General features: G+C 46.8%; 1 protein-coding gene across 1 annotated transcript in view; it reads left to right on the top strand.

The window, feature by feature from the left end:
• Positions 1 to 26,526, top strand: part of LOC123798970 (uncharacterized) — a 58,342-nt gene that overhangs the window by 13,828 nt on the left and 17,988 nt on the right. Inside the window, 6 exon segments of the mRNA XM_045807793.2 lie at positions 1,004 to 1,357; positions 3,785 to 4,105; positions 4,908 to 5,228; positions 8,556 to 8,663; positions 9,481 to 9,578; positions 21,389 to 21,515. Coding sequence (XP_045663749.2) covers positions 1,004 to 1,357; positions 3,785 to 4,105; positions 4,908 to 5,228; positions 8,556 to 8,663; positions 9,481 to 9,578; positions 21,389 to 21,515 — 1,329 coding nt within the window.

The raw sequence follows: 26,526 nt of genomic DNA, 5'->3' as shown, positions 1-26,526 counted from the left end.
CACCATGCAATACGTGCCCTCCTTACTACCCATCACCTGCCTATCCCGATCCCCCACCCCCCTCCCCTCTGAAGCCCTCAGTTTGTTTCCCAGAGTCCATAGTCTGTCATGGTTCATCCTCCCTTCTTTTTACCCACCCCTTTATTCTTGCCATTCTTACTAATTATTTTAAAATTTAAAAAAGAGTTCTCTACAGAACTGAAAAAAATTTAAAAAATTTTTTTTGAAAATAAATAAACAAAAGTTAAAACTTAAAAAAGAAAAAAGAAATGCGGCTTGGCTGAACCTTGGTTTTAGCCCAACAACACCAACTTTGGATTCCTGATCCCTAAATACAAGATAGTACACTTATGCAGGTTTCAGACACTACATTTTTAATAATTTGTTACAGCAACACTAGGAAACTAATATGATATGATTGGACTATGGAGGAAAATCCCAGGGATTTGAACACTACTCTACTTCTCATTTAACCTACCTGTTCATTGTGTGGAAGCTCTGTCATCACCCTCACTCACGTGTCCAGACTGATCAGCAGACCCAGCATGTGCACGTGCGTGTGGAGGAGGGAAGTGGACCAACAGAGGATCTGGAAGTGAAATGCACAGCCCACATAACACATCTCTCCCTTCAGCTCACACACAGTGGTCTAAAGAAGTCTCGGGGTCTCCCTGAATGCAAGGGTCCAGAGAGTGCAACACGCCATGAGGCCAGAAAGTGGACAACCAGAAACACTTGGTGAAACACGACACTTCAGAGAGGCTGAGGCACTCACACCTGCTGTGTGACACATCACGGAGTCTCTCTGTGTCTCAGTTTCCTCATTGGTGATGGGGTCTCACGTTACAGGCTCGTGGGGAGGGCTGCATGGCGCGTCCATGTGACATGCTGAGCCCCAGGCCCGCTCACGGTGCGCTCTCCGTCAGTGAGCTGTTGTGGATAAACACTTGAGGGGACGTACGGGATCCCGTCAGGAGCAATAAATGCCGCTGTTTCCCTCCAGGTGCGGCAGGAGAGCCGGAGCTGCAGGTGATCCAGCCTGACAAGTCAGTGTCTGTTGCAGCTGGACAGACAGCCACTCTGCGCTGCACCGTGACCTCTCTGCTCCCCATTGGGCCAGTTGCGTGGTTCCGGGGCACAGGGCCAGCCCGGGAGTCAGTCTACAATTTCAGAGGAGGCCACTTCCCCCGAGTAACAAATGTTTCAGACGTCACAAAGAGAAACAACATGGACTTCTCCGTCCGCATCAGTAACATCACCCCAGCAGACACCGGAACCTACTACTGTGTGAAGTTCCAGAAAGGGTTCCCTGATGTAGAGATTAGGTCTGGACCAGGCACCCAGGTCACCGTGAGCGGTGAGTATGGCCTGGGCCTCCTTGTCCCCTGCTGGTGACAAGTAAATAAGAATGCGCTCCATTGTCTAAGGAACAGTGAAGAACCAGGTGTTGTGGTGGGTGCCCCTGACTTGAGCCCCTTTCACAGATCAGGGAAGTTGAGGCTCGGAAAGGTCATGCTATTTGCTCAGGGTCACACGGCTGTAAAACCATGCGAAACTCCAGAACCCCAGTCTGTGGGCTCCACAGCTCTCGCCTTTTCCACTCCTGACCAGCCCTCTGGTTCCAGGATGAGGGACTGACATTCTGAGTGACTTGCCCAGTCACAAAGTCCTACTTCACCCCTGCCTCCAGAGAGCACTCCCTTCTTTGTGGCCAGTCTTCTCTTGGCTCAGCACTTACTGAGCACCTGCTGTGTGCAGGCTCTGCTCTGGGTGCGGGGGAAGCAGCAGGGAACAAAACAGGCAAGGGTTCCTCTCTCATGAGGCTGACATTCCCTTCCCTTCCAGTGTGGACAAATGCACCCACGCAGGGAGGGGGGACAATGTCTTTCTTTCTTTCAGCTTCAGAAAAATCACAGTGAGAAGAGGCCCAGGCTCACTGTATAGTCTGACCACATGGGCAGAGAAGATGCCAGAGGTTAGGCATTTGTTGTGGGTCCGTCCAGAAAAGCTTCATGCAATTCTGGCCTGACTCCCGTAATAGTGATTGAGTCTCCCCACAGCGCCTGGACATAAGCCTGAAGGAGGCTTTATCCTGACTGTGCAGACATTACAGAAGTTCCCGTGATGCTTCCCTTGCCTGGAGCCACAGCTGGTACGTGGCTTCAGCACCAGGCAGACCTGTGCCTCCTAGGAGAGCGCGCCTTCCTCTTCCCCAAGCTGCCCACACTGTGATGCCCTGCGTGACAGTGGATGAAGTCAAGGGGCCATCTCAGCCCCTTTTATGGATGGGGACACTGAGGCTGAGCAGATCTGGCCTGACCAGGGACGGGAGCCACACCCTGACTCACAGCACTGCTCTTTGCACACTCACTGTGCTGGTCAAAGCAGAGAAACTTCCAGTCTTCTCCTTGAAAATCTTGTATTGTTCCCTTTTTCAGCAATAAGCATTAAAACACTCATGAGGAGAGCTTTGCACGCCCAGATCACACAGGTCCCAAAACAACTCATGAAGAGTTGAGCCTGTTCCTAGAGGACACGGTTCCTCACATCTAAGAGCATCAGGACGCTTTCCCTTCTGTGCGATGCTCTCCTTCACGGAGCAGCCTGAAGCGGCAGCCTGGACGGAGCAGAGGGGCCCCCGCAATCCCAGCAACACCAGACACCCCATTCCTGGCTCTGCAGACTGAGGGTGACTGGCAGGCACATCCTGGAGGGTGTCTGGGTCCCCTGGGCAAGAGTTCATATTCTAGACTCAGCTGTAGGGACCCCACATCCTCCCTCTGTTGCTACAGGTCAGCAGGTCTGGGCGCCCAGAGGGACCCTCCCCATGAATGCTTGCAGTGGAGAATCTCAAAGGGTGAGAGGAGGGTGGTGGACACTGTCGGGATGGAAAATGTGGGACCCTTGCTCTGTTGTGGATGAAACAGCTGGAGGCCATGGGAAGCCCACCTGGGATGCAATGAGGGGTGAGGGGCAGCGCCTTTGTGCCTGGACCCAAGTAGGTCGGCTCCTTGGCGAGGTGTAGACAGAGACTACGCAGGGGGAGTTCCCTCACAACGTTGTCACTATTTGAACATGTAAGGAGATCACAGGGCATAATTTCCAAAATCTTGACCCCAAACGTGGTCAAGCTGGATCTATTTATTAAGCCTTGGGAAGAATATTCAGAGCGGGAGTTTAACATTCTCTTGAGGCTGACTTAACTTTCAGAGGCTTTCTGATTCATCTGCTCCTTTCCATGTGCATTTTCAGTGATAAATTCCAAGCAGAACTGCTTGTATTCCCTCACTTGCCCCTCACTGCGACCCCAGGAAGGAGACATGCCTGCTGTCCCATGTCACACAGGAGGAGCCCACGCTATGCCACGGCCACACCTCCTGTGGGCTGCCCAGGCTGGTTCTGGCTTAAATGGGGGTCCCGCTCTGCCCCTGCTTCCCCTGCACGGACTCTCTGACCTCAGTAAGGTTTGCAGGGAGGCAGGTAGGATGGTTGATGCCAAGAGTCACACCCATCAGAAATGTCATTCCTGTGCCCAGATTGGTGGCAAGTCACCTGGCAGAGAAGAGAAGGGGGACCTTGAACTTAGGCCTGGAGCTGCACCTGGGCCCTGTCCCCGACTCAGAGTTCAGCTATGGAACCTGGGGTCCTCCTCTGTGCGATGAGGAGATGACACCACCCTCCCCACACTATCCGAAGGGCCGAGGGTTCTCCAAGGTGTCACACACGTATCCTTACTGCTGATGACCACAGTCATGCTTACTGATCATAAATGCTCCTCTTGTAGCCAAACCCTCTCCTCCCGTGGTGTCGGGCCCCGCGGCCAGGGCCTCGCCTGAGCAGACAGTGAGCTTCACCTGCGAGTCCCACGGCTTCTCCCCCAGAAACATCACCCTGAGATGGTTCAAAAACGGGAATGAGCTCGCAGCCTCCCAGACCACCGTGGATGCAGAGGGACACGGCACTTCCTACACCATCTCTAGCACGACCAGGCTGGCACTGGCCCCAGGGGATGTTCGCTCCCAGGTCATCTGCGAGGTGACCCACGTGACCCTGCAGGGGGGCCCTCCTCTCCGTGGGACTGCCAACTTGTCTGCGGTCCTCCGAGGTAGATATCCCTCACCCCAGCTCAAGCCCAGGTCTGCCTCCAAGTCTCTGGGCCTGCCCCTCCCCCACTCTGCCCCAGGCCTTCCACTGCCCGGGGTTGACATCTGACAGACCCTCCCAGTCACCCCACACCTAGATGCACCGTCATCCCCTACTGTTTTCATGGCAGCTGCAGGGTGAACACCTACCGTGTGCCAGCACTGTGCTGGGTGGTTCATTTACTTTACCATAGCAATCCCAATTATTGAGCACCTGCTGTAATCCAAGCCACCATGTCCTTGGTGATGTCATTTATTTTGCTACAGTTATTCTATTCCAACTGCATGCCATGGACTGAGTATCTTTTTTTTTCTTTTTTAAAGATTTTATTTATTTATTCGACAGAGATAAAGACAGACAGCGAAAGAGGGAACACAGGCAGGGGGAGTGGGAGAGGAAGAAGCAGGCTCATAGCAGAGGAGCCTGACGTAGAGCTCGATCCCATAACGCCGGGATCACGCCCTGAGCCGGAGGCAGACGCTTAACCACTGTGCCACCCAGGCGCCCCTGGACTGAGTATCTTGATTTCACTCATTCTTAGCCTAATAGGAGCTACCAGTCCTTGAGCACCTACTGTGTGCTGGGCACTGTGCTTAGGGATTTCATTCATATGCAGACACTACCCTCAGTGTTTGAGCACCAGCTGCATACCTAGCACTGTTCTGGGTGATTCCCTTGCTGTGTGGGGGGAGCTAAGTTCTCGAGCCTTCCGCTGTGATCTGTCTGTTCCATAAGGTCAGAGCTTCTGCTCTGTGCTGTTTCAGTTCCGCCCACCTTGGAGGTTTCCCAGCAACCCGTGGCAGGGGACCAGGTGAATGTCACTTGCCAAGTGACAAAGTTCTATCCCCAGCGCCTACAGCTGACCTGGTTGGAGAATGGAAACATGTACCGAACAGAAACAGCCTCAACGGCCTCGAACCTCACAGAGAACAAGGATGGGACGTTTAACTGGACGAGCTGGCTCCTGGTGAATTCGTCCGCCCACAGGGAAGATGTGGTGTTCACCTGCCAGGTGCAGCATGACGGGCAGCCCGCGGTCACCAAAAACCATACCCTTGTGGCCTCTGCCCACCAGAAGGACCAGGGTGAGACCTCATTGATCCTCTTCTTAGTGGCCTGCCCCCTGCTCCTTCCCCTGACAGTGATTAAGTCCCTACCCCTCCATCCACCCCCTGCTCCTGCTCTTTCTCACCTGGGCCTGCTCTCTTATCCCTTCTAGACCTTTCCATCACCACCCCAGGAAATGTCTGCACCTGCCACTCTGAAATTCTGGAAGGGACCCTGAGGACCTGGAGATTTGAGTCTTGACCAGGCTCCCGGTGACCGTGTGTGGTCACACCTGGGGTCTCCTTCGTCCCCTTGTTTGTGACAGCAGACCAGCAATATTCATGTCCGCTCACAGCACATTTACTTTATGCCAATTCCAGTTCATTTTTTTAAATTTTAAATTTTTATTTAAATCCAACATAGTTAACATACAATGTCGTACTAGTTCCCGGTGCACAATACAGTGATTCGACACTTCTGTACATCACCCGGCGCTCATCACAAGTGCGCTCCTCAATCCCCATCACCCCTTTAGCCCTTCCCCTCATTCTTCCCCTCTGGTAGCCATCAGTTTGTTCTCTGTAGTTAAGAGTTCATTTCTGGGGGCGCCTGGGTGGCACAGCGGTTAAGCGTCTGCCTTCGGCTCAGGGCGTGATCCCGGCGTTCTGGGATCGAGCCCCACATCAGGCTCCTCCGCTATGAGCCTGCTTCTTCCTCGCCCACTCCCCCTGCTTGTGTTCCCTCTCTCGCTGGCTGTCTCTATCTCTGTCGAATAAATTTAAAAAAAATCTTTAAAAAAAAAAAAGAGTTCATTTCTGATCTTTCCTGCTTCAACCAACCCTGTGACCTGGAATTTTACAGAAGGGACTCAGGGAGCAGTGAGGGCCAGATGGTAAAGATTTCCTGCCCTTAGAGTAGGTGAGGAAATAAACTAGTCAAGGGAACCCCAGTCCCTGAAGACAGGAACCAGGAACATGTACAACAAACATGTGTTAATTATAGCAGCAGGGTCTTTCCCCAAAGACCTAGAGTCCACTTTCTACCACCAAAATATTTCTTCTTTCTCTCTCATGTAACATCAGGAGGAGTTTGAGCCAGTTTTCCAGGAGTCTGCTCTGCAATACCTCTGAAAGGCCCATGATCCTTCTAACATGCCCTATGACATTGTCCTCACTGCTGGGTCAACACTGGCTTCTCCGAGTATGCATTTCCCAGCTCAGCTGGGAGCGTAGAGATAGGAAGGGGAGAACTAATGATTTCCCTTAAAACTACAAGTATGGAGAAGTTGCGTAATTGTGTCCACTAATGACTTAGTCATGGATACACAACCAGTTGCAAACGGAGCCCACACTTGTGTGGTCATATGATTAATGTAATTGGTTTTTCTATGAAAGCAATATCATTACACACTTTGTAAAATTAACAAGAATTCCCTAAGAGCATCTAAAATGGAGTATATATTCAGATTTTCCCAAAATTTCCAGTATAACTTTATTTTGTCACCTAACTTGGTTTTAGTTCAGCTGTAAATGATTGAAAGAATTTTCCTGTGAAACACTTGGACAACTACACTTCTTTTTTTTAATTTGAAAAAAAAAATCTGAATAGCTAGGGCTAATCAAATTCTTCATTTTATATTGGATGCTTGTGGGAGGGGTGCTTTTGAGGAATTTGGTCCATTTTCTCTGAGTTGTTGAATTTCTGCCCATAGAGCTGCTCATGATATTACCTTGTCCTTTTGATGTCTGTAGGGTCTGTAGTGATCCCCTATTTCATTCCTGATGTCGAAAATATGCCATTTCTCATTTTTTTCATTGTCAGAACTGCCAGAAATTTTTCAATTTTACCGATCTTTCCAAAGAACCCACTTTTGTTTCAGTGATTTTCTCTATTGTTTGTTTTTAATTTCATGGCTTTTTCTCCTCTTTTTTATTTCCTGCTTGCTCCTGCTCATTTTTTTAATGGGAACAAAGTTTACTGCAACTAGCCTTTCTTTGTTCTAATGCCACGCCTGAGCCGCCTTCTGTTCCCCAGGGAATCTGGAGTGTGGAGCCAGGATATCTTGGACCTACCCTGCTCTATCTGCCACCAGGGCTGGGGACTTCTTGGCCAGCCGACTGAAAGAGACCAGGTCCAAATGCGCACATTAGAGCTGGCTTCGGATCATAGCAGAAGGGGAAACTCACTCTGAAGTGCTGCCCCATCCACGTGCATGAGAGAGGGAAGGGGGCAGAACTGGCAAAGGGAGATGTTGAACACAATACAGAACAGCAAGACATGGCCCATGCACAGAGGGCTGGCCAGCTGGATGCTCTTTTCGAGTTGTTTTAAATGGAGTGGAGGGGTTAAACCTCTCTACCCCCACTTCCTGAAGTCATCTGCTGCAGGCTACCCTCTAAGCAAGTGAAACATGGGCAGTACAGCTCTGTCAACTGAGAAAAAGACCAAAGGGCCACCCAGTCAAGACCTGCCATCCTCCAACATGCCAGGGGCTAATACGGTGAGCTCTCTGCTCCTTCCTTTAAGATTATGCCATATATTTCAAAAGATTAATTCAATCTCACTACATAAACATAAAAGCAAAAACCAGTTATTGTGAAAAGGTAAAGAATATGAAGCTGTGCTACCAGATCCAACCTCTATGTCCAACAGAAAGATGTCAGCTGGTGTAAGCACTGGGGTCCAGGTGGGCTGGATGGTGTTAGAAGCCCCTCTCCAGCATTAGACCCCATTTCCTTGCCTCCCCAGGGTGTTGTCCAGACAGCAGGCCTCATGAGGTCAGGCCACCCTGAGGCCTCCCTCAGCACATGAAAACATGAGGTCATCGAGCCCCAGACATAAAGCAAAGCAGGGCAAACTTGCACCTCACTCACAGTGACATCTGTCCTCACTCTACTCGAGGCCAGGCTGACATTCGTTCTTATGACCCTGAGATGTTGGACATGCCGCAGACAAAAGACAAGGTGTCAGAGTGATCCTACGAGACACCGGTGACGGATTTCCCTGGGGTTTCCCACTCATCTTATGACCCTCCATAAACTCTGAGCCTGTTTTCTCATTAGAAAGAGGATATACAACCTGCCCTGTTGGGTGTGAGGACCGAGTCAGTAAACCACATCGCTGGGTTACTGAGCACTCATTCTATCCAACCCTTCCATCAAGAAGTACACCTGGTACCCTGAGAAGGGTACATTAGATAAGGAACTTCTTACCCTGAAGTCTACCTCAGTCTTCAGTGCAGTGGAGGTTCCTGGCCTTCAGAGCATTGATGGGGCCAGGTGGCCTCATATGACGTAAGTGGAGGTCCCAGGGAAGGGACTCCTGGGTGCCCCCTCTGATGGTGCCTCCTATCCTTTCATTTCCAGTCCAAGAGCTGTCTACTCCACTCCTGGTGGCTGTCACCCTGAGCCCAAAGCTGCTGCTGCTCATCGCTCTCTCTGCCATCTATGCCCACAGGAAGTGTGGGCCTGACTGTAAGTTGTGGGACAGTGATGGCTGGCCAAGATCAGACCCAGAAGTAGCCAAGTCAGGAAGAGGGGCAGGCCACAGGTCACACAGGGTCAGCACCCACCTGGAGTAAAGAGCAGGTGATACACCTAACTCAATACCCTCAGGAACCTCAGGGGTCCCTCTGACAGGTTCTCAACTCCCAGGAACTGTGTGAGGGTCTGTAAGAGGTGAGTGTGGTCAAACCTTTCAACGAATGTGCACAGCGTTCTTGGACTTCTGGGAAGGAAGTGGGCAGAGGGGATGAATGAGAGGCAGCTCGGTGGGAGGATCCCTTGGAGATCATCTCTAGATTATTTGAGCACTGGTGCTCTTTTGCCTACAAGATGTCCACATTTAGAGGAAGGCTGACAAGTGCCAGATGGCTGCTCAAAAGACGGCTTCCACTCTGACCCTGTGTGGGACACACTGGAGGGGTTAGGATTGGGGGATCAGGGGGAAGGGAGGAGGGGAGGGAGGAAAGCTGAGGTGGAAGAGTCCAATGTCAGGAGTTGCCTGTCCTCTCACAACAGGTGTCCCAGGAGGAAAATAACACTGAGGACATAGGAGACACATGGGGAGCATTTCTGGAATGATGAGCAGATAATTAACTGTGAACATGGGTCCCACAGCACCTTCCTTCCTCCCCTGCTACATGCCACCCTCAGTCTCTGCTGCCTGCTTCCTTTCCTGAGGGACCCGGCCTAACAGAAGGAACAACTAGAAGCTTCCACGACTCTGCCCCCAAGTGCCTTGCTTCCCCCTGAGACCCACTTCCCCACACCTCCTGCTGCTCCTTCTCAGGGTCCCTGATGCCCCAGAGCTGTGTCTTCATACCAGGTACTCAGCAGGGGCCATGGGAAGTTGCTCTGAGGTCTGAAGCATGGATATCTGCCTGGAATGTGAGAAACAAGTCACATCTACACATCCCAGGTATCTCTCATCCATCTCCTGGGGACCGTGGCCATGAACTACACACTCATGTCCATGCTCTCAGGAGTTATTCCTGCCAAGCCCCAGCCTCCCCAGCCTTGGTGAGATTCTCCATTGGGTCTTAAATACAAATGAATCCCATGCTGGTTTGCAGAAGAGAAATGATTCTCCTTCCTCTTTGCCTACATGTTGTACTCCTCAATCCCAGAGACAAGATTCCCTCCTCCCTATGATGGGAACACTCGAACTTCCATCACCTTCATCCTTCCCGACCCCACAGCTCATGTACTCAAGCAGGCAGTCTAGAAGCCTGGAGCCAGCCTTGATTTTCTTATTTATATCCCACGTTCAATTCTGCCTTCAGAATGCTGTGTCCAGTGTTGGGATGGTAAACGTGAAACAGTCCACTCTCAGAGAGGAAAAGAAGCCTGATTTGTGGTGCTTGTGGACTTCTGTGGTGTCGATACTTCCATCGTGACCAATTACAAACTAACTGTGTTTAACAGCTAGCTTGCAAAATTCCTGCAAAGCTCTGAGGAGTGAGTGCAAGCATCCTGCCACTCCCCAGTGAGCTCCACCCAGAATCTGCACACTGCTCACTCCCAGGGCTACTCCCTGGTCTCAGCCACCCGCATGCCTTCCTCGACCATTGCCTTCTCTCTAACAGGTTCTAATCTCAGACTCCAGGCACCATAACTACGATCAAGTTCTTTCTTGTGTTTATTAGCCACCCAGTCTGGGAATTTTTTTGCAGCTACCTGAATTGACTAAGACTGATTATAACTGCATACATAAAACAAATATCTTTGGGGTGCCTGGGTGGCTCAGTCAGTTAATAGTCTGCCTTTGGCTCAGGTCACAATCCCGGGTTCCCTGGATCGAGTCCCGTGTCAGGCTCCTTGCTCCGGAGGAGCCTGCTTCTTTGTCTCCCTCTGCCTGCTGCTCCCCATGCTCATGCTCTTTCTCTCTCTGTGTGTGTCAAATAAATAAATAAATAAAAATCTTCAAAAATAAAATAAAGATCTTTGAGCCCATATTGATATAAATAAAATGTGAATAAATTGATAAATTCAGGAGAAGACAAATGACCTGTGCAGAGAAGTCCCAAATGATTTATATAGAAATTTCACCCTACGGGGGGAAGCATAACTCTCCACTCCTGAAGTGGGGGCTGCTTGTTGTGACTGCCTTCCAAAGAAGAAGAATGAAAAGGAGGAAAAAAGAGTAACTACAGAGGGGACGCCTGACAAGTACAGTTCAGCCAGATGATCAGGGGTTCACCAACAGTCCTAAACCACAGCCACAGTATGCTCCCTGGAACAGTGTGATGAAAGCAGCACTTTTCCTCTGTGGCCTTCCTCTCCAAGCCCGTCATCCCAGTCTGCTTATGAGAAAAGCATCCAACAAATTGCAGGGGGACATCCCATGATATACTTGAGCAATGCTCCTCACAACTATAAGGCCATCACCTGGAAACAAAGTTGGGAAATCTGTCACAGCTGAGAGGAGCCTAAAGTGATATGACAAGAAAATGTAATGTGGTATCCTGCATGGACTTCTGGAACGGAAAGGGACATTGGGGTAAAAACTAAGGAATTCTCTTCTGGCCTAAATATCTGTGTCTCTCCAAAGCTCCAATGTTGAAATCTAAAATCCAGTGTGATGGGATTTGGGGGTGGGATCATTGATGGGTGATGAGGTCATGAGGGTGGAGTCCTCATGAGTGGGATCAATGCCGTCAGGAACAGAGGCCAGACAACCAGCTCACCCATCCCCCAGGTGAGATGACAAGTGGTCAGCCGTCTACAACCACAAAGAGGGTTCTCATCACAACCGAAAATTCCTGGTGCCCTGATCTCAGACTTCCAGCCTCCAGAACTGTGAGAAACAAGTATCTCTTGTTTAAAGGCATCTGATTTACAGTGCTTTGTTATAGCAGCCCAAGCTAAGACAAATATATATGTATGTATATATTTCCTCACTTCATTAATTACAACAGATGAACCAAATAATGATAAGATGCTAATAAGAGATGAAACCGTGTGCAGCTATATGTTGGAACTCTGTATGATTGTCACAATTTAATCTAAATGTACAACTGCTCCAGAAAAGTAACTCTATTACAAAAAAACATCAACAGTTTGTCCTCAGCAGAATCTCTGTTCCTTGTAACCTGTTGGGGGACAATGCAAGGAAATGTGTGGCAGAAAGATTTCTGTGTTTCTATACCCAGGTTTTATCTCATTTCACAGTCTGAGGTTCCTTCTCCTCCTTCCTCTGTCCTCTGCCAGAGCTCACTCCAGAGCCAGGCACTCAGAGATCCCAGAAGAACCTGCTTCTGAGTCCCCTGTGATATTCATCCTAAATGTTTCCAACTATAAAGCCCAGGTTAGGCCAAGTGAGGTCAGAGAATTCTGGGCCCTTGGGTAGCTTTACAAACTCAGTGGGAGGTGCGGTAGCTTTACAAACTCAGTGGGAGGTGCGGTTAATCCATGTCCTGAGACCAAGGGATTGAGGTGGAAAGGGCTCTGTAGAGGATGGTGGAGGCTGTGATGCTCTGGGCCTGAGGAGATGGCCCTCAGCTTGTCAGCCCTCTTTGGGATGGCCTCAGCTGAGGACAGCCACCATGCCAAAGGTCATGCCTGGGACCTTGCGACATCCAGTGGCTCGTCAACATGGGATGTAAAGGTCCAGCCCTCTAACCCCAGCTCAGTACAACTCTGAAGGAACGTCCTAGTACCAGAGTTCCACTGAAAATCAGCTGAGGTCTTCTTTGGGACATCACTGAACCTCAATTTCTTCTAAACTATCCTGTTCCCTTTTCCTCACATCTACCGTTGGATCCTAAAGTACTCCCTGAAAATGACCTGGTTGTTAATATTCATCTCAGTGACTTTTTCCCAGGGAACCTGATGTGAAAGAGTGATGCTGTGGTGAGTAGGAGAAAAGATGGGGTCCTTTTGTCTCTAGGTGTCAAGTAATTCCTGGATGGATGGATTTTTTACACTATCACATACCATATACCATATATCATAATATGATATATCACATACCATGCACCACAGGACACAACCCGTATACTACATACCATGTACAACACCCAACATGGCGTATACAAGATACCATATACCACGTTTCACATACAATATAACATATATACCACATATCACACACCACGTGGCATATAAATATACCACATTCCATATACCATACACCATATACTACATACCAAACAGTCTTACTATACAAGAGCAATGAGAATCCGCAATCCTGTTTTACAAGAAAGGAGTGGACTCAGATCCGTGTTGTAAAAGACCACCCTGGATGAAGTAGAAAGGAGACCTTACAATGGGCAAAAGAGTTGGGGATAGCCTATTAAAAAGTAATAGTTTCATTCAAGCAAGAGATGATGATACAGGTGGAGATATAGATTCTAGAGGTGTTTAGGAGGTAAAACTAACAGGGCCTGGTAAGGGGCAGACATGAATGGACAAGTGAGGGAGTAAAACATGGATCCCTTGTTGGTTTGACCAAATGGGTAGAGGTTGTGCAACATACTACACAGCATGTAAAGGGAGAAGAGCATGTCTGAGTGCAGACTATGAACTCAGTTTTCAATATCTGAGCTATACAAATGGAAATTTCAGGTCATAGCATGTACAAGACTGCCACCAAGAAGAATGTTCAGGATTGGAACCTACATTGCATCTGGTTGCAAAGCCAGTGCTCTTGACATTCAAGGCACTAAAAATCCCAGACTCCGAAGACATTAGAGTCTAATGGAAGGTGTGAAGTCTGCTGGAGGCGCTTCAAAGGGTAGGATGGTGGAGGCTGGTGAGAAAGATCTTGTCCAGTTCTCAGCAGGGACCATGGATGGTTTTCCAGCATGGAATTCCTCATTCCAGAGGAACGTGATAGGATGTGATAGGATGGTGCACCACTGGGGGAGAGGGTCTTATCATCTCCTATAGGCAGTTTGGGCCTGCTCTGCATTCTCCTCTTATTCTAACACCTCTCCTGGCCTTAACATCCTGTTGCTCCCTAAAAGGATGTGGGGCGAACAAGGAAGCAATAGCAAAATAGCCCTACCAGTCAGTGCCTGACTATGGACTCATGGACATGAAAGGCTCACAAGCTGAATGTGTGCTGAGAGCCCCTATCACAACCTTTGTGCTTGGGTAGAGCCCATTCCAGAGGTGAGAGAAGGATGGCCAACATGCTGGTTCCATCTCATTCTGAGAGCTTTTCTTCTAGCCCCAGACCCAGCAGAGACAGCCGAGGCAGCCCTCACCTTCCAGGTGTGTTTCTAGGTATGCTGCTTTGCCTTTTACAGAGTGTTCCCCCAACCCCACCTTCCCTGTAGTCCCTTCCATCCTCTAAGACACAAATCATCACCATCTCCAAAACTCAAACCTCTTTCCCACACCATGTCTCCGGGCCTCTACATCAGCAGGGGTGTGGGTTGGGGAGACCTCAGACGGGACAAGGCTCAGAAATGATCATAAGCCTGTGGATGTTATGTCCTTAACTCTGGAAATTCCAAGCATTTCAAGCAGCAGCTTCTCAGCTTGTGGCTATCTTTCCTGTCCATTTTATAATCTCAAAGAAAAAGTGTTAAATCCAGTGGTCCTTCCTTCATCGCAATCCTCTTCCTCTGAGAACATAGAGGCAAGGAGTGTCTTCTCTCCTCAGAACACAGAGTCCTGAGCCTCTCAAGGACAACACTCAGAAAGAGAAGGCTCCAGGGGCCTCCACAATGCCTGTCCCTGCCTCCCCACTTGGCCCACCTCTGCCATCCCTGCTGCTGACTCTACTTCTAGGATTCACAGGTGAGCAGGACCTCAGGTATGTGTGGTAGGGACACATCTATGCCTATTTATTGTGTGCTTCTCAACTGTTTACCTAGAATTTCTTGGGGGAGAATTTGTGCCCCATCCAGAATTTATAGAACTAGATTTCAATGGCTCCCAGCCCAGAAAATCTCCCAGTGGCTATGTCTCCTCAATACGCTTTTATTCGGAGAATGGGCAGTACCCCATGGTCAGAGGGCTGAGCATAGCATACACATCAGAGCTCTCATCCCGTCCCGCCAGGCCCTAGGAACAAAGAACCTGTCTTTTAAACTTATTACCACCACACAGATGCTACCTCTCAATGGGCAACAAATGATGGAGAACATGAAATTATAAAGCAAGGAAAGAATCCACAATGCTTCCATCCAAATATAATCACTGTTAAAAATTTGCCAAGGTTTATGGGCTCATGAAACATTAGCCAGAAGTGGTCACTAGAGGTCTCTCTGGGTCAGTGATGGAAGCTAAACCCTGCAGGGTCTCCAACAGTCCTGGGCAGTTCTGCCTCTGCTTGCTGAAAAAGCTAAAGAAGCATGTAGAGTCTCTTCCCCAAGGCCATTTTTCCATCTTGGCAGAAGCTCTGAGTCCCAGTTGCCAGGGCAGTTGCTTGAGGGGTTCAGATCAGATGAAAGAGGAAGCCAAGACCCTTAACTGAGTATAAGGAAGGAGGAAGAAAGCTTGGATGTTTTAGGAAGGAGGAAAATATATGAGACACTCAGGCCCGCTGGAGAATGTTAGCAAACATTTACGGTGGAATTAATACCAATCTTGCACAATCTCTTCCCAAAAAATGCAAGAGAAGGAAACACTTCCCTACTCATTTGATGAGGCCATTATGATAAGAAGATAACTACAGACCAATATCTCTCATGAATCTAAATTCAAGAATCCTCAACAACATGTTGGAAAGTAGAATTTCACAATTTGTCAGGTTATATAAGATGACTAAGTAGGATTTATTCCAGGCATGCAAAACTGTTTCGACATTTGAAAATCAATCATTGTAATCCATCAGATCGAAGGGTTAAAGATAAAAGTTGCATGACTCTATCAGTTGATGCAGAAAAAGCATTTGACAAATCCAAAACCTATTTTTGATGCAAACTGATAGCAAACTAGAAATAGCAGGCAAGTTCCTCAGTTTGATGAAGAAAATCTGCAAAACGCCCTACAGCTATCATTATACTTAATGACAAATGGCAGTGTATTTTTTTCCTAAGATAAGGACTGAGGAAGGATATTCATTCTCACAACTCTTATTCAACATAGTATTGGAAGTTGTAGGAGCAAAAGGGCCAGGAAGAAAGGAAGGGAAGCATAGGAATGGAGAGGAAAGGAATGTAGATTGAGACGGAAAATAAAACTTCCCTTATTTGCAGATGACAGAATTGTCTACATAGAAAATCCCAAGGAATCTACTTACAAATAAACTCTTAATGTTAATAAGTGAGTTCCTCAAGGATAAAAGATCAACACACAAAAATCAATTGTGTTTCTATATACTAAAAACACACATGAACATTTTCATTACCACCCAAGAAAGAGAGAAATACTTAGGTAGAAATCTCATAAAATATGTACAAGAGCTATATAAAGAATGTTCGAAAGCTGATCAGAGCAATCAAAGAACTAAATAAATAGAGAAACATCCCACGTTCATGGAGTGGAAGACTCAATACTGTCAGGCTATACATACTTCCGAACTTGATCTGGGGATTAAATGCAATCCCAATCAAGATACCAGCAAACTAGTTTATGGATATGGATATTGACAAACTGATTATAAAGTTTACATGGAGAAGTTAAATAACCAGAAAAGCCAACTCAATGTTGGAGAAGAACAAACTAAAAGATTGACACCATTGGGCTACAGGACTTTCTAGAAACCTACCGTCATTGATACAGTGGCATTGGTGAGAGACGAGACACACAGATCACTGCAACAGAATACAAAGTCCAGAAATAGACCCACATAAATACTGCCAATTGATCTTTGGGAAGGACCAAGATAATCTTTTCAACAGATGTTGTGGGAGCAATTGGACATCTGCACATCCACATGCAAAAAAAATTGCTTCACCATACAGACCAACAGCCTTCATAAAAATAACTCATATATAACACACGAAACTATAAAATTCATAGAAGATATCATAGAAGAAAATCTAGATGACCTTTGATATGGATTACTTTTTTTTAAGGATTGACTTCCTTTTTTAAAGCAGTTTTAGGTTCACACCAGAATTCAGCAGAAGGTGCAGAGATTTCCCATATTATGCCCTGTCCCCACACATCACAGCTGCTGCCATTATCAATATCCTCCACCAGAGTGGTACATTTATGACAAATTATGAACCTACACTGATATGTCATTAACATCCAAAGTCCATAGTTCACGTTGTGGTTCACTCTTAGTATTGCATAGTCTACGGGTTTGGACAAATGTATAGTAGTTTTATACTTTTATAGTATTTATAGTTTATATATAGTAACTATAGTTTATATAGTATTTAATATTTTATAATATTATACAGAGTAGTTTCATTGCCCTAAAAATCCTCCTTTTAGCTCCTTCCCCCTAACCCCTGGCAATCACTGATATATTTACCTTCACCATAGTTTTGCCTTTTCCAGAATGTCATGTAGTTGGAATCAGGTAGTATGCAGCCTCTTCCTTTCAATTAATACTAAGCATTTAAGTTTCTTCCGTATCCTTTCAGAACTTGCTAGCTCATTTCTTTTCCCACTGGATAACATTCCACTGTCTGGATGTACCACGATTTCTTTACCCATTCACCTACTGAAGGTCATCTTGGTTGCTTTCAAGCTTGGCAATTATAACTAAAGCTGCTACAAACTGTGAGGAGGAATCTGTTCCAGGCCTCTCCTAGCTTCCGGCAGCCTCAGACCATCCCCGGATTGTACGTGGCACTTCCCCCTGTGTCTTCACATCATCATCCCTCTGTGTATGACAGCTGAGCTAAGCCGTGCCTGCACTCCTGGTCCACAGGAACTATGAAACAATATGTTTTTTAAACCACTAAGTTTGTGGTAATTTATTCTTCACCAAGTTCCCTTGTTCTTATAGCACCAACTATGCTCCAGGCCCTCCTCCTGTCATGATGCAGAAGGAAGGTACCCGCCCCCTTTCTATACATCGGTTCCTTTCCCCTCATTCGACGTAGCAACCCAATTTGTAATGTTCATACTTTGGAGCCAGTATGTGTTGCTAAAAGAGTGTGTAAGACTCCTCACCTTGACCTAGAACCAGACCTTCAGATCATCTTGGGCCCAAGATAAGAAAATGAGAAATGACACAAGTTTTCTTTCCAGGAACTTCAGATGAAGAGTTCCAGGTGACCCAGCCTAAGGGTTCAGTTTCACTCAGACCTGGAGAGGACTTAACTCTGGGCTGCAAAGTGTGTGCTCGCTCCCCGGCAGGGCCTGTCTTGTGGTTCTGGGAAATTGGGCCAGAACAGCAATTAATCTACAGTTTCAATGAAAGCCACTGCCCCTGAACAAACCAAGTAGAAAACACAGAGGTCAGCCAAACAGCCTAGTCCATCTGCATCAGGGATGTGTCACCCAAAGATGTGGGCACCTGTTGTTGTGTGAAGTGAATAAGAGGGCGTCTGGGGGTGCCTGGTGGCTCTGTCAGTTCAGCATCTGACTCTTGGTTTTGGCTCAGCTCAAGATTTCAGGGCCATGAGAATGAGCCCCAGATCAGTCTCCCTCTCTAAAATGAATAAACAACTTAATTAATAAATAACTCTTTTTAAAAAAGCAATAAGGCATCTTGACATGGCCCATGTATCTGGTTCAGGCACCTATGTGTCTGCGAATGGAGAGTACACTCTGAGAAACTCCATTCTCTTGGTTTGTAAAAATAAAAATTATTCAAAATCTGAAACATGTACCAAATCATCACTATACAATGGATACTGTGCCCCTGAATCCACAACAACCCTGCAGGATGGGAGTGTACAGATGTCCCTTCTGTCGGTCCAGGGCCCTGTGCCCCATGTTGCATCAGGCCGTACTGACAGACCATGTCCTTCTCTGATGGCCCAACCACCAGAACCTGAACATAGTGCAAGAGAAACTCACAAATAAAAAGATACTCAGTAGGTAAAGTGCAACCACAAGTGTGCACTGCATGGTCCAAAAAATTGGTAAACGGAGCATAGAAGTCTGACTGGCCTTTGTGAGGTTTAGGGACAAACCTGAGCTCAAGAGTCTGCATTGTGTCTACTGTAGCCCATTTCCTGGCTCCCTACACACCAGTCACAGACCCCTATAGCCACATGTTAGCTTCCGGATTTGGATGAAATTTCAACATGGGTGTCATTAGCCCCCAAGCCTAGTATCTTCTGAATCAAAACAAAGGGAAACACAGGCAGGCAGAAGCTCTGCAAGCCTGCATAATTCCACTCACCCTTTTCTACCTGGAATGTGATTGAGGCCTGGTGGCAGGTCCCTGAAGGACCACCACCATGTAGTCAGGGAACTGTTCCCCACACAGGAAGTCAATGAGTGGATGTGGTCTCCTACTATGGCTTCCGGGGAGGCAGGAGACTAGAAGGAGGGGTCTTGTGTGTCATCCACTCCCAGGTCTTGCTTGGGATAGTTTTCCTGGAAGGGTTGAGTCACTCTCCTGGCACTTAATCTTTCCCTGGTCTGCCCTGGTCTACCCCCTGCTCTGCTGTTCTCTTAGTCTCTCAGATCACCAGCATTTCCTGCTTCTTGCCACTCTCTGAATTGATGACATTAAGTAAGTGAGATTGCTCTGTCCATTTGTTCTGCTGGGAAAACTAGTCTTCCTCAGGAATGTTCTCTTCAAGTCCAGCCACATTCCATGCCATCCAGCTGGCCATGGAAAATGTACACATTTGCCTCAAGCTGAAAAATATAGTCTAGGTGGCTTACCTGCTATTCTCTTGCATTTGACTGTGGTGTTAGTGCAGGGACACAATCTGGATCTCCCTGCCCTTGGTTTACTGGTAGACTCTACCAAGCTGTGTGTTCACATGAATTCTACTGAAATACTATAAAATGTATCTAAACATCTTGCAGAGTTTCCTTATTATGAATACATTCTACTGCACAGCTGAAAATACGGTTGAAAAGATTACTAGAAGTCATTAGGTCATAATTTCAGAAGCTAGGATCACAAATGCATATAGCCTTAAAGTTGTAAGACCAGCATGATGGTAAAACATGCTGCGGCTGGTGTTACCCAGCTTTGCCCCTTGTGACCTTGGGCTACTAATTGAACTTCTCCAAACCCCAGTTCCTTCCTATGTAAAATCTCAGTATCTTGGACTCATATAACCATGAAGAGTCAGTGAATCTTCACATCTGAGAATTATCAAGTCACAGAGTGAGTGATAGGTTCTTAACTGGAATGTTCTGACTTACAGGTTCTTAAATGGAATGGAATGCTCATCTTTGCTTCTTTCAGAGCCAAAGTCGGGGATAAAATAACAGATTTGGATGGCTCGCCTCAATCCCATCATTCTTTCACCCATACATTCCTCCATCCACCCATGCATCAAGCATGCACTCACTCAAGGCACTCTCTCATTCAGCCTTGCATTTACTCACGTGTACATCTGCTAATGTGTACCTGAATCCTCCTCTGGAGCAGGCCCTGAGCAGATGTCCCATCTTCAAGGAGGTCCCCGGCTCCCACAGTGGATTTCCTATAGAAATTCTCTGCTTTCTCTGGAATGTGTCAGTTCCCCCTACAGTGACAGTGTCCCAGTCTTCACACTCCTTGGACTTGGTGGCTATTACCTACCACATGCAGCCTCACGTAGTGATGGCCGGCCCCACCACCCAAACCTCTGGCACATGCCAATCTGTTCTCTATAACTTCGAGAATGTTGTGTAAGGGGAGTCACGCAGTATGAGACATTTTGAGATTGACTTTGTTCACTCCACATAAGGCCTATGGAAACTTACATGTAGGTAAGTTATTCCTTTTCCTTACTGGGTAGTATTTCCCGGTAGGAATGAACCCCAGTTCGTTCAACCATTCACTTATCACTGGACATTTTCTCATTTCCAGGGTTTTGGCACAGCAAAGAGAGTTGATCTCCACATTCACACACACACAGGTTTTTGTGACGCTGTAGCCTTCATTACGCTCAGATGAATGCCTGGGAGTGTGCTCTCTGGGACATAGAACCCACTTCCTCTCCTGAAAGAATGGAGGAAATGATGCTTTTTGTTGGAGGCAAGCACATACAACTTCTTTTTTTTTAAGATTTTTTTTCTTTTATACTAATCTCTACACTGAACTTGGGGCTTGAACCCACAACCCCGATCTAAAGAGTCGCACAATCCACTGACTGAGCCAGCCAGGCACCCCAAGCACATACTACTTCTGAGGGCCACGCTGCACTGTGCATTTCGGCAACGTTTTACCATTCCCATCAATAAAGGGTGGGAATGGGGAGTTATAACTGGAGCAGACCTCATTTGATCCCAAAATTTTGCAGACCCTGGCATGTCTGCTCTTTCCTCCAGCTGAGTAGCTCTTGGTGGAGGCTGGTGCAGAATGAGGCCACAAGCCAGCCACCCCCAAGTGCCCTGGACTCAGGAGTTTGGGACACAGCTCCCAACTGCACATCCTTCTTGGCCTGTGGCTCCCAAGTGTGAAACAGCCAAGAAGACCTAAAGATGAGGTGAGGGACCCAGTGCAGAGAGAAGAGGCCCCCAGTGGGCAGGAAGCATCATTCCTCCTGGGTATGTCCACTCTCTGAAACGTGGGAAGAGGCCCACCCCGCCATGTGAGGCCTTCTCTCCCTGAATTCTGTTTCACAATCCAGAAGCAGATTGCTGCCTCACAGCCATGTCACTGCAGCATAGATGCTTCCTCTTCTATCCCAGGAGGGGCGGGCTGTTCCTCCCCCACAGAATAGAGGCCCCATCTCCCCAGCACACACATCTGCACAGAGCAGGGTCCTCAGGCCTCCACAATGTCTGCCGCTGCCTCCGGACCCCGCCCTCATCCTTACCTGCTGCTGGCTCTGCTGTTGGGACTCACAGGTGAGCACTGCCTTGGGGGGGGGGGGACTCCCCATTCCCTGCCTCCTCACCCTCTCCCTGCCCCTGGACATAAACACAGGTGTGCTACCCTGACTTGCCACAGAAGGCCAAGGACAGGGTGTCATCTGAGAGCATGAAATCAGGGATCTGAGCATTTCCTCTATGAATCTGTCACCTGCAGCTGGTTACCAGGAGTGTCCAAACAGACAATGTTCCAATTAGTAACAATGACATATTTGTGTGTATTAATTGATCTAATCCTCACAACACCCACCTATTAGCTATGACTGGACTCCTGATTGCAGATGGGGAAGCTGAGGCAGAGAGGCCAACCAGCTCAGAGTCACCTACCTAAGTCAGTGGAGCAGCTGGGACTCATGTCCGGGCCACTCAGCTCCACAGTTCATCCTCTTAACCATGTTATGCTGCTTGGCTCCTCCTCCGTGGAGGCTAATTGCAGAAACATCAGAAAACACAGAGAGGCAAACAGAAGAGCCATCACTCATCCCACTCAGAGGTCTCCAGGTTTCCACTTGTGCTGGCTGTACTCCCAAACTCTTGTTAATGATGTCTTGGGTGTTTCCTATGTGCCAAATGTTTACTGAAATTTAACATGTATTACAATTTCATTTAATCCTCAAAATTCTTTGTATACCAGCATGCTGAGCCACACACTGTATATACACTTGGAACGCACTTATGTTTGTGTGTGTCTGTGTGTCTGTACACACATGACTGGGTGTGAGGTAGGGTACACACGTGCGTGCACACACTCAGGATTTTGAAAAGGCTTTCCTTTTTCTCTTCACATCATGTTCAGTCTACATGAAATGCACTCTGAACACGTGTTTGGTTCCTTCTCTCAGCTACTCACCCTCTTTTTCTACTTGTCTAAACCTACCTCTCACCCTCCACCAAGCTCTTAGGAACCCACATCGCATGTAGTTAGCATGGTTCTTAGTCTCTTCCAATCAGTCTTCCATGACCTTTTCATTTTGTGGAATGTTCCCCAGTTGTGGTTTGCCTGGTGTTTCCCATGATGAGAACCAGGTGACAGAGAGAGCACACACAGCATGCTTGAACACCATTGATACTATTGATCCACATTAGTAAATGATAATGTGTCGATTACTGGTGGTACTTTCCACCCAGTGACCCTCCTCCTCTTGTCCTGTCTGCGTGGTAGCACAGTCATTGCCTGTTGAGCAGATGTAATATGGGGGGTATAGACTGTGGCTAGGGGACTGAAGAAAGGCTCCGAAAAACAGTGACCTCGCTAGCAGCCAGTTGACTTGATTGGCCTTTAGCCATATTCTTTCTCTGTAACTTGGATTTCCCCACCATTCTCCATTACTTGTAAAGCGCTGTCATAGGATACTGCATTGTCTGCCCTTAATGCCATTAACAAACATCTTTTGGGTGCTGCATTTGTTGGGGTGTGAGACTGCAAAAAATCCAACATCAAAATGCTCTTTGTCATTACTCCATGTTGGGCACTGGGGAGGAAGATTTGGACTTTGAGTAAATATTCATTTACATAGGCAGCATTCCTCTGTGCTCCTCGGATGCTCGCTCCTCTCTTGTTAACACTGCTAGAATACACACATCATTCTACCAAACAAACAAACTTCTCTCTTGGTAAAATGAGTAGAACTTTGGCCATCACTGCCTTGGGGTTCCCTTCCATGCTGGATCAGTGTGAGGAGGAAAGAAGGGGATAAAAAATATGGGGACTCCTGCCTGTATGATCTGCAGCTATAATTATATCTATATGTACATCCCAATCCCAGTCGTCTAGTGTCCACAGATGCCTCCATGCCTCATGTAATCTCATGAGTGATAACTTTCTAAATTCCTGACCACTCACCATGTGCCACACACACCTAGAAAAGCCTACGTCTGTTACGTCATGTGATCTTTGTATTCAAGCTGGACATTCTCATCACCCCTACCTTACAAATAAGAAAAGGAGGCACAGAAAGGTCCAAGGTCTCTCATGGTAAATGGTAGGGCTAGGATTTGAGCCCAGGCAGCTTGATTCTAGATCTCACAGGTCTAACCATTGTTCTTCTCAAACCCAGAGGCCCACTTCTATCCCAAGAAATTTCTGTGGATCTTTCGATCAGTGTGGGGAAGGGTGGGGTGTGGAGAAGAGCATTTGTGGTTTGCTTCTCTTGGGTGCTTCTGCTTTCTGGGTATATGCAAATGGTTGTTTTCTCCAAGTCATCTATGTGGGAAACTCAGCTTCTGATATAATTTCCTGAGAAATTCTCCACAGAAAAAGACTCCAGGGTCTCAAAATTCAGACATTACATAAATCACACGTTCCATAAATATTTACCATATACCTTTAGGTGACAAGAACTGTTACATGAACTTAAGGCACATTGATGTATAAAGGTGACAGAGTAGTTTCTGTCCTGGCAGTTATATAATAGTGGAGGGAAGGACAGGAAACAATAGACCTAACAAATCAGTAAATAACATAGAATACAGAAAGGGATGAGCATTAAGAAAAAAACATGACAGTATAGCCAGATAGGACAATGAGAGAATCTTCAGGGTGGGATGTATTTAAACAGGTAGCCTGAGTGGCCATCACTGAGAATGGAGAGTTGAGCAAAGATTATGAGAAGGTGGGGAGTGAGCCATGTATTTTGTGGAGGAAGTCTTCCTGAACAGCATGGGAACAGCATGAGAGTAGAATCCTCCTGCTCTGTTTAAGGATTTGGGCTTTTATTCTCAGTGAACTATTTACCATTGCAAGGTTTTGAAGATATAACTGATATGACCCAACATGAGTTTTAAATTATTCTAGCACTTGGTTGAGAAGAGACTACCACAGCACATAGATAGAAACAACTAGAGCATTCAAGAGCTCATTGTACTCAGGCCAACAGGGAAAAGAAATTTTAACCAAGATAGTAGTCAGGAGAGAAAGGGGAAAGAGGTCAGATTGGGGTGCAGGCAGAAGGGGAGCTCGGATGCCCTGATGCATAGGATTTGGGGTGGGGAAGAAAAACTCCAAGGGTTTTGGACCTGAGGGTCTGGAAAAATAAGGTGCCTCAGCTGAGATGTGCAAGAATGTGGCAGAAATTGAGTTCAGTTGGGGACATGTTAACTGGGACAGGTTTATTTCTATTTAAGAAAAATGTCAAGTTGCTGGTTGGACACACAAATCTGGAGTTCAGGGGCAAGGCCTGGGCCAGACATGGATATAGGATTATAGATAGACAGATGACAGAGTTTTCATCTTTCCCTGACTCCTCTTGATCCTCTTCCCTCCCATAATCCCTCCATTTCTCTCTCCAACACCCATTCCTAGTTCTTCCCATTTTTGTCCTAGCACCTCAACTTGCTGACCCCAATCTTCTTTTCCAGACTAATGAACAAACCACCCAATCTCCTTGGCACACCCAAGACCAGCCTGTAACAGCACGTGCCTTCCTTAGAAGGCATGTTTGGTTGCAAATACTGCTATGTGCATGGGTTTTCCCAGCTCACATGCTGCAAGGGTGAAGCACAGATTTTCTCCCTGGGGGACACCTAAGAGAAATCGAAAAGAACCCTGAGCCTACGTGTGCTGCACCAGCAGCCTGCTCCTCTGATTTATATCCCTGCCTGGGTTTTAGGACACTTCAAGAAAGAAGGAATGATTCTGTATTTCTTGGTGTCTCCAGGGACCGGCTAGTAACCGAGGCAGGGAAATCCAACTGCAAAGTCTTGCACCTGCAGTTCAATGATTGCCTGAAGGTGACTCACGTTCCTTTAGTTCCTAACTCATTGTTCAGACATAGAATCACCCATGATTTTTTTCAGAACACGATTGAAGCCTGCTCTTTCCTGTGCTTGGTTGCTCCCATGGTTCTATTTCCCCATTGAAGGGCAGGTTTGTCAAATCTACCAGCCTCTGGAACAATGCATTTTATTGTTTTCCTCAAGCCATTTAATTCAGTGAAAGTCTCTACCTGGGATGATCCCCTTGTTTGAGTACATAGATCATATTGTGCTAAAATACGCATAACATAAAATCTAATGTTTCAACCTTTTTTAAGGATACCATTCAGTGGCATTAAGTACATTCACAGTGTTGTGAAACCAGCACTGCTGTATGTTTCAGGAGCTCTATCAACATCCCGAGCAGACACTCTGCACCCGTTAAGCAAGAATTCCCCATTCCTTCTTCCTCCAAAACCACTGGCAAACTCTAGTCTACTTTTTTGCATCTAAAATTTGTCTCTTCCTGGTACTTCCTGTAAGTGGAATCATATATTGGTCCTTTTCTATCTGGCTTATTTCACTTAGAATAATATTTTTTAGGTTCATCCATATTATCAAACATATCAGAACATCATTGCTTCTTAAGATTGAACAGTATTTGATTGTATATATTGATTTTGTTTATCCGTTCATCTATGGATAGAAATGAATTTTTTCTGTTACCTTTCGGTTATCATGAATAATGGTGTCATGAATATTGATGTACAAGTATCTGAGTGCCTACTTTTAATTCGGGGGGTATTTACCTAAGAGTGGAATTGTTAGGTCATATGTATAAATCGTATATTTAATTTTAGATAAAACACTGCAGTTTCGACAGTGACTGCATCGTTTTGTATTCCTACCAAAAATGTACAAGAGTTTCAATTTCTCCACAACATACTCAACATTTATTTCTTTTTTTTCCTAAGATTTTATTTATTTATTTGTCAGAGAGAGAGAGAGCACAAGTAGGCAGAGCAGCAGGCAGAGGGGAGAGGGAGAAGCAGGCTCTCCACTGAGCAGGGAGCACAACCCGGGGCTCGATCCCAGGATCCTTGTATCACGACCTGACCTGAAGGCAGACGCTTAACTGACTGAGCCGCCCAGGCACCCCTCTCATTTATTTTCTGATATTTTTATTTCATTGTATCGTATTTTGTTTTGCTTTGTTTTGTTTTTGATCAAAGCCATTCCAAGGGATGAAGGGGTATCTCATTGTGGTTTTGATTTTCATTTTTCTAATGACTAG

This window comes from Ursus americanus, chromosome 22, assembly GCF_024610735.1.
Source record: "Ursus americanus isolate L20-20 chromosome 22, mUrsAme1.1.p, whole genome shotgun sequence".
Lineage (NCBI taxonomy): Eukaryota > Metazoa > Chordata > Mammalia > Carnivora > Ursidae > Ursus > Ursus americanus.
This window is presented reverse-complemented; position numbering and strand designations above follow the sequence as displayed.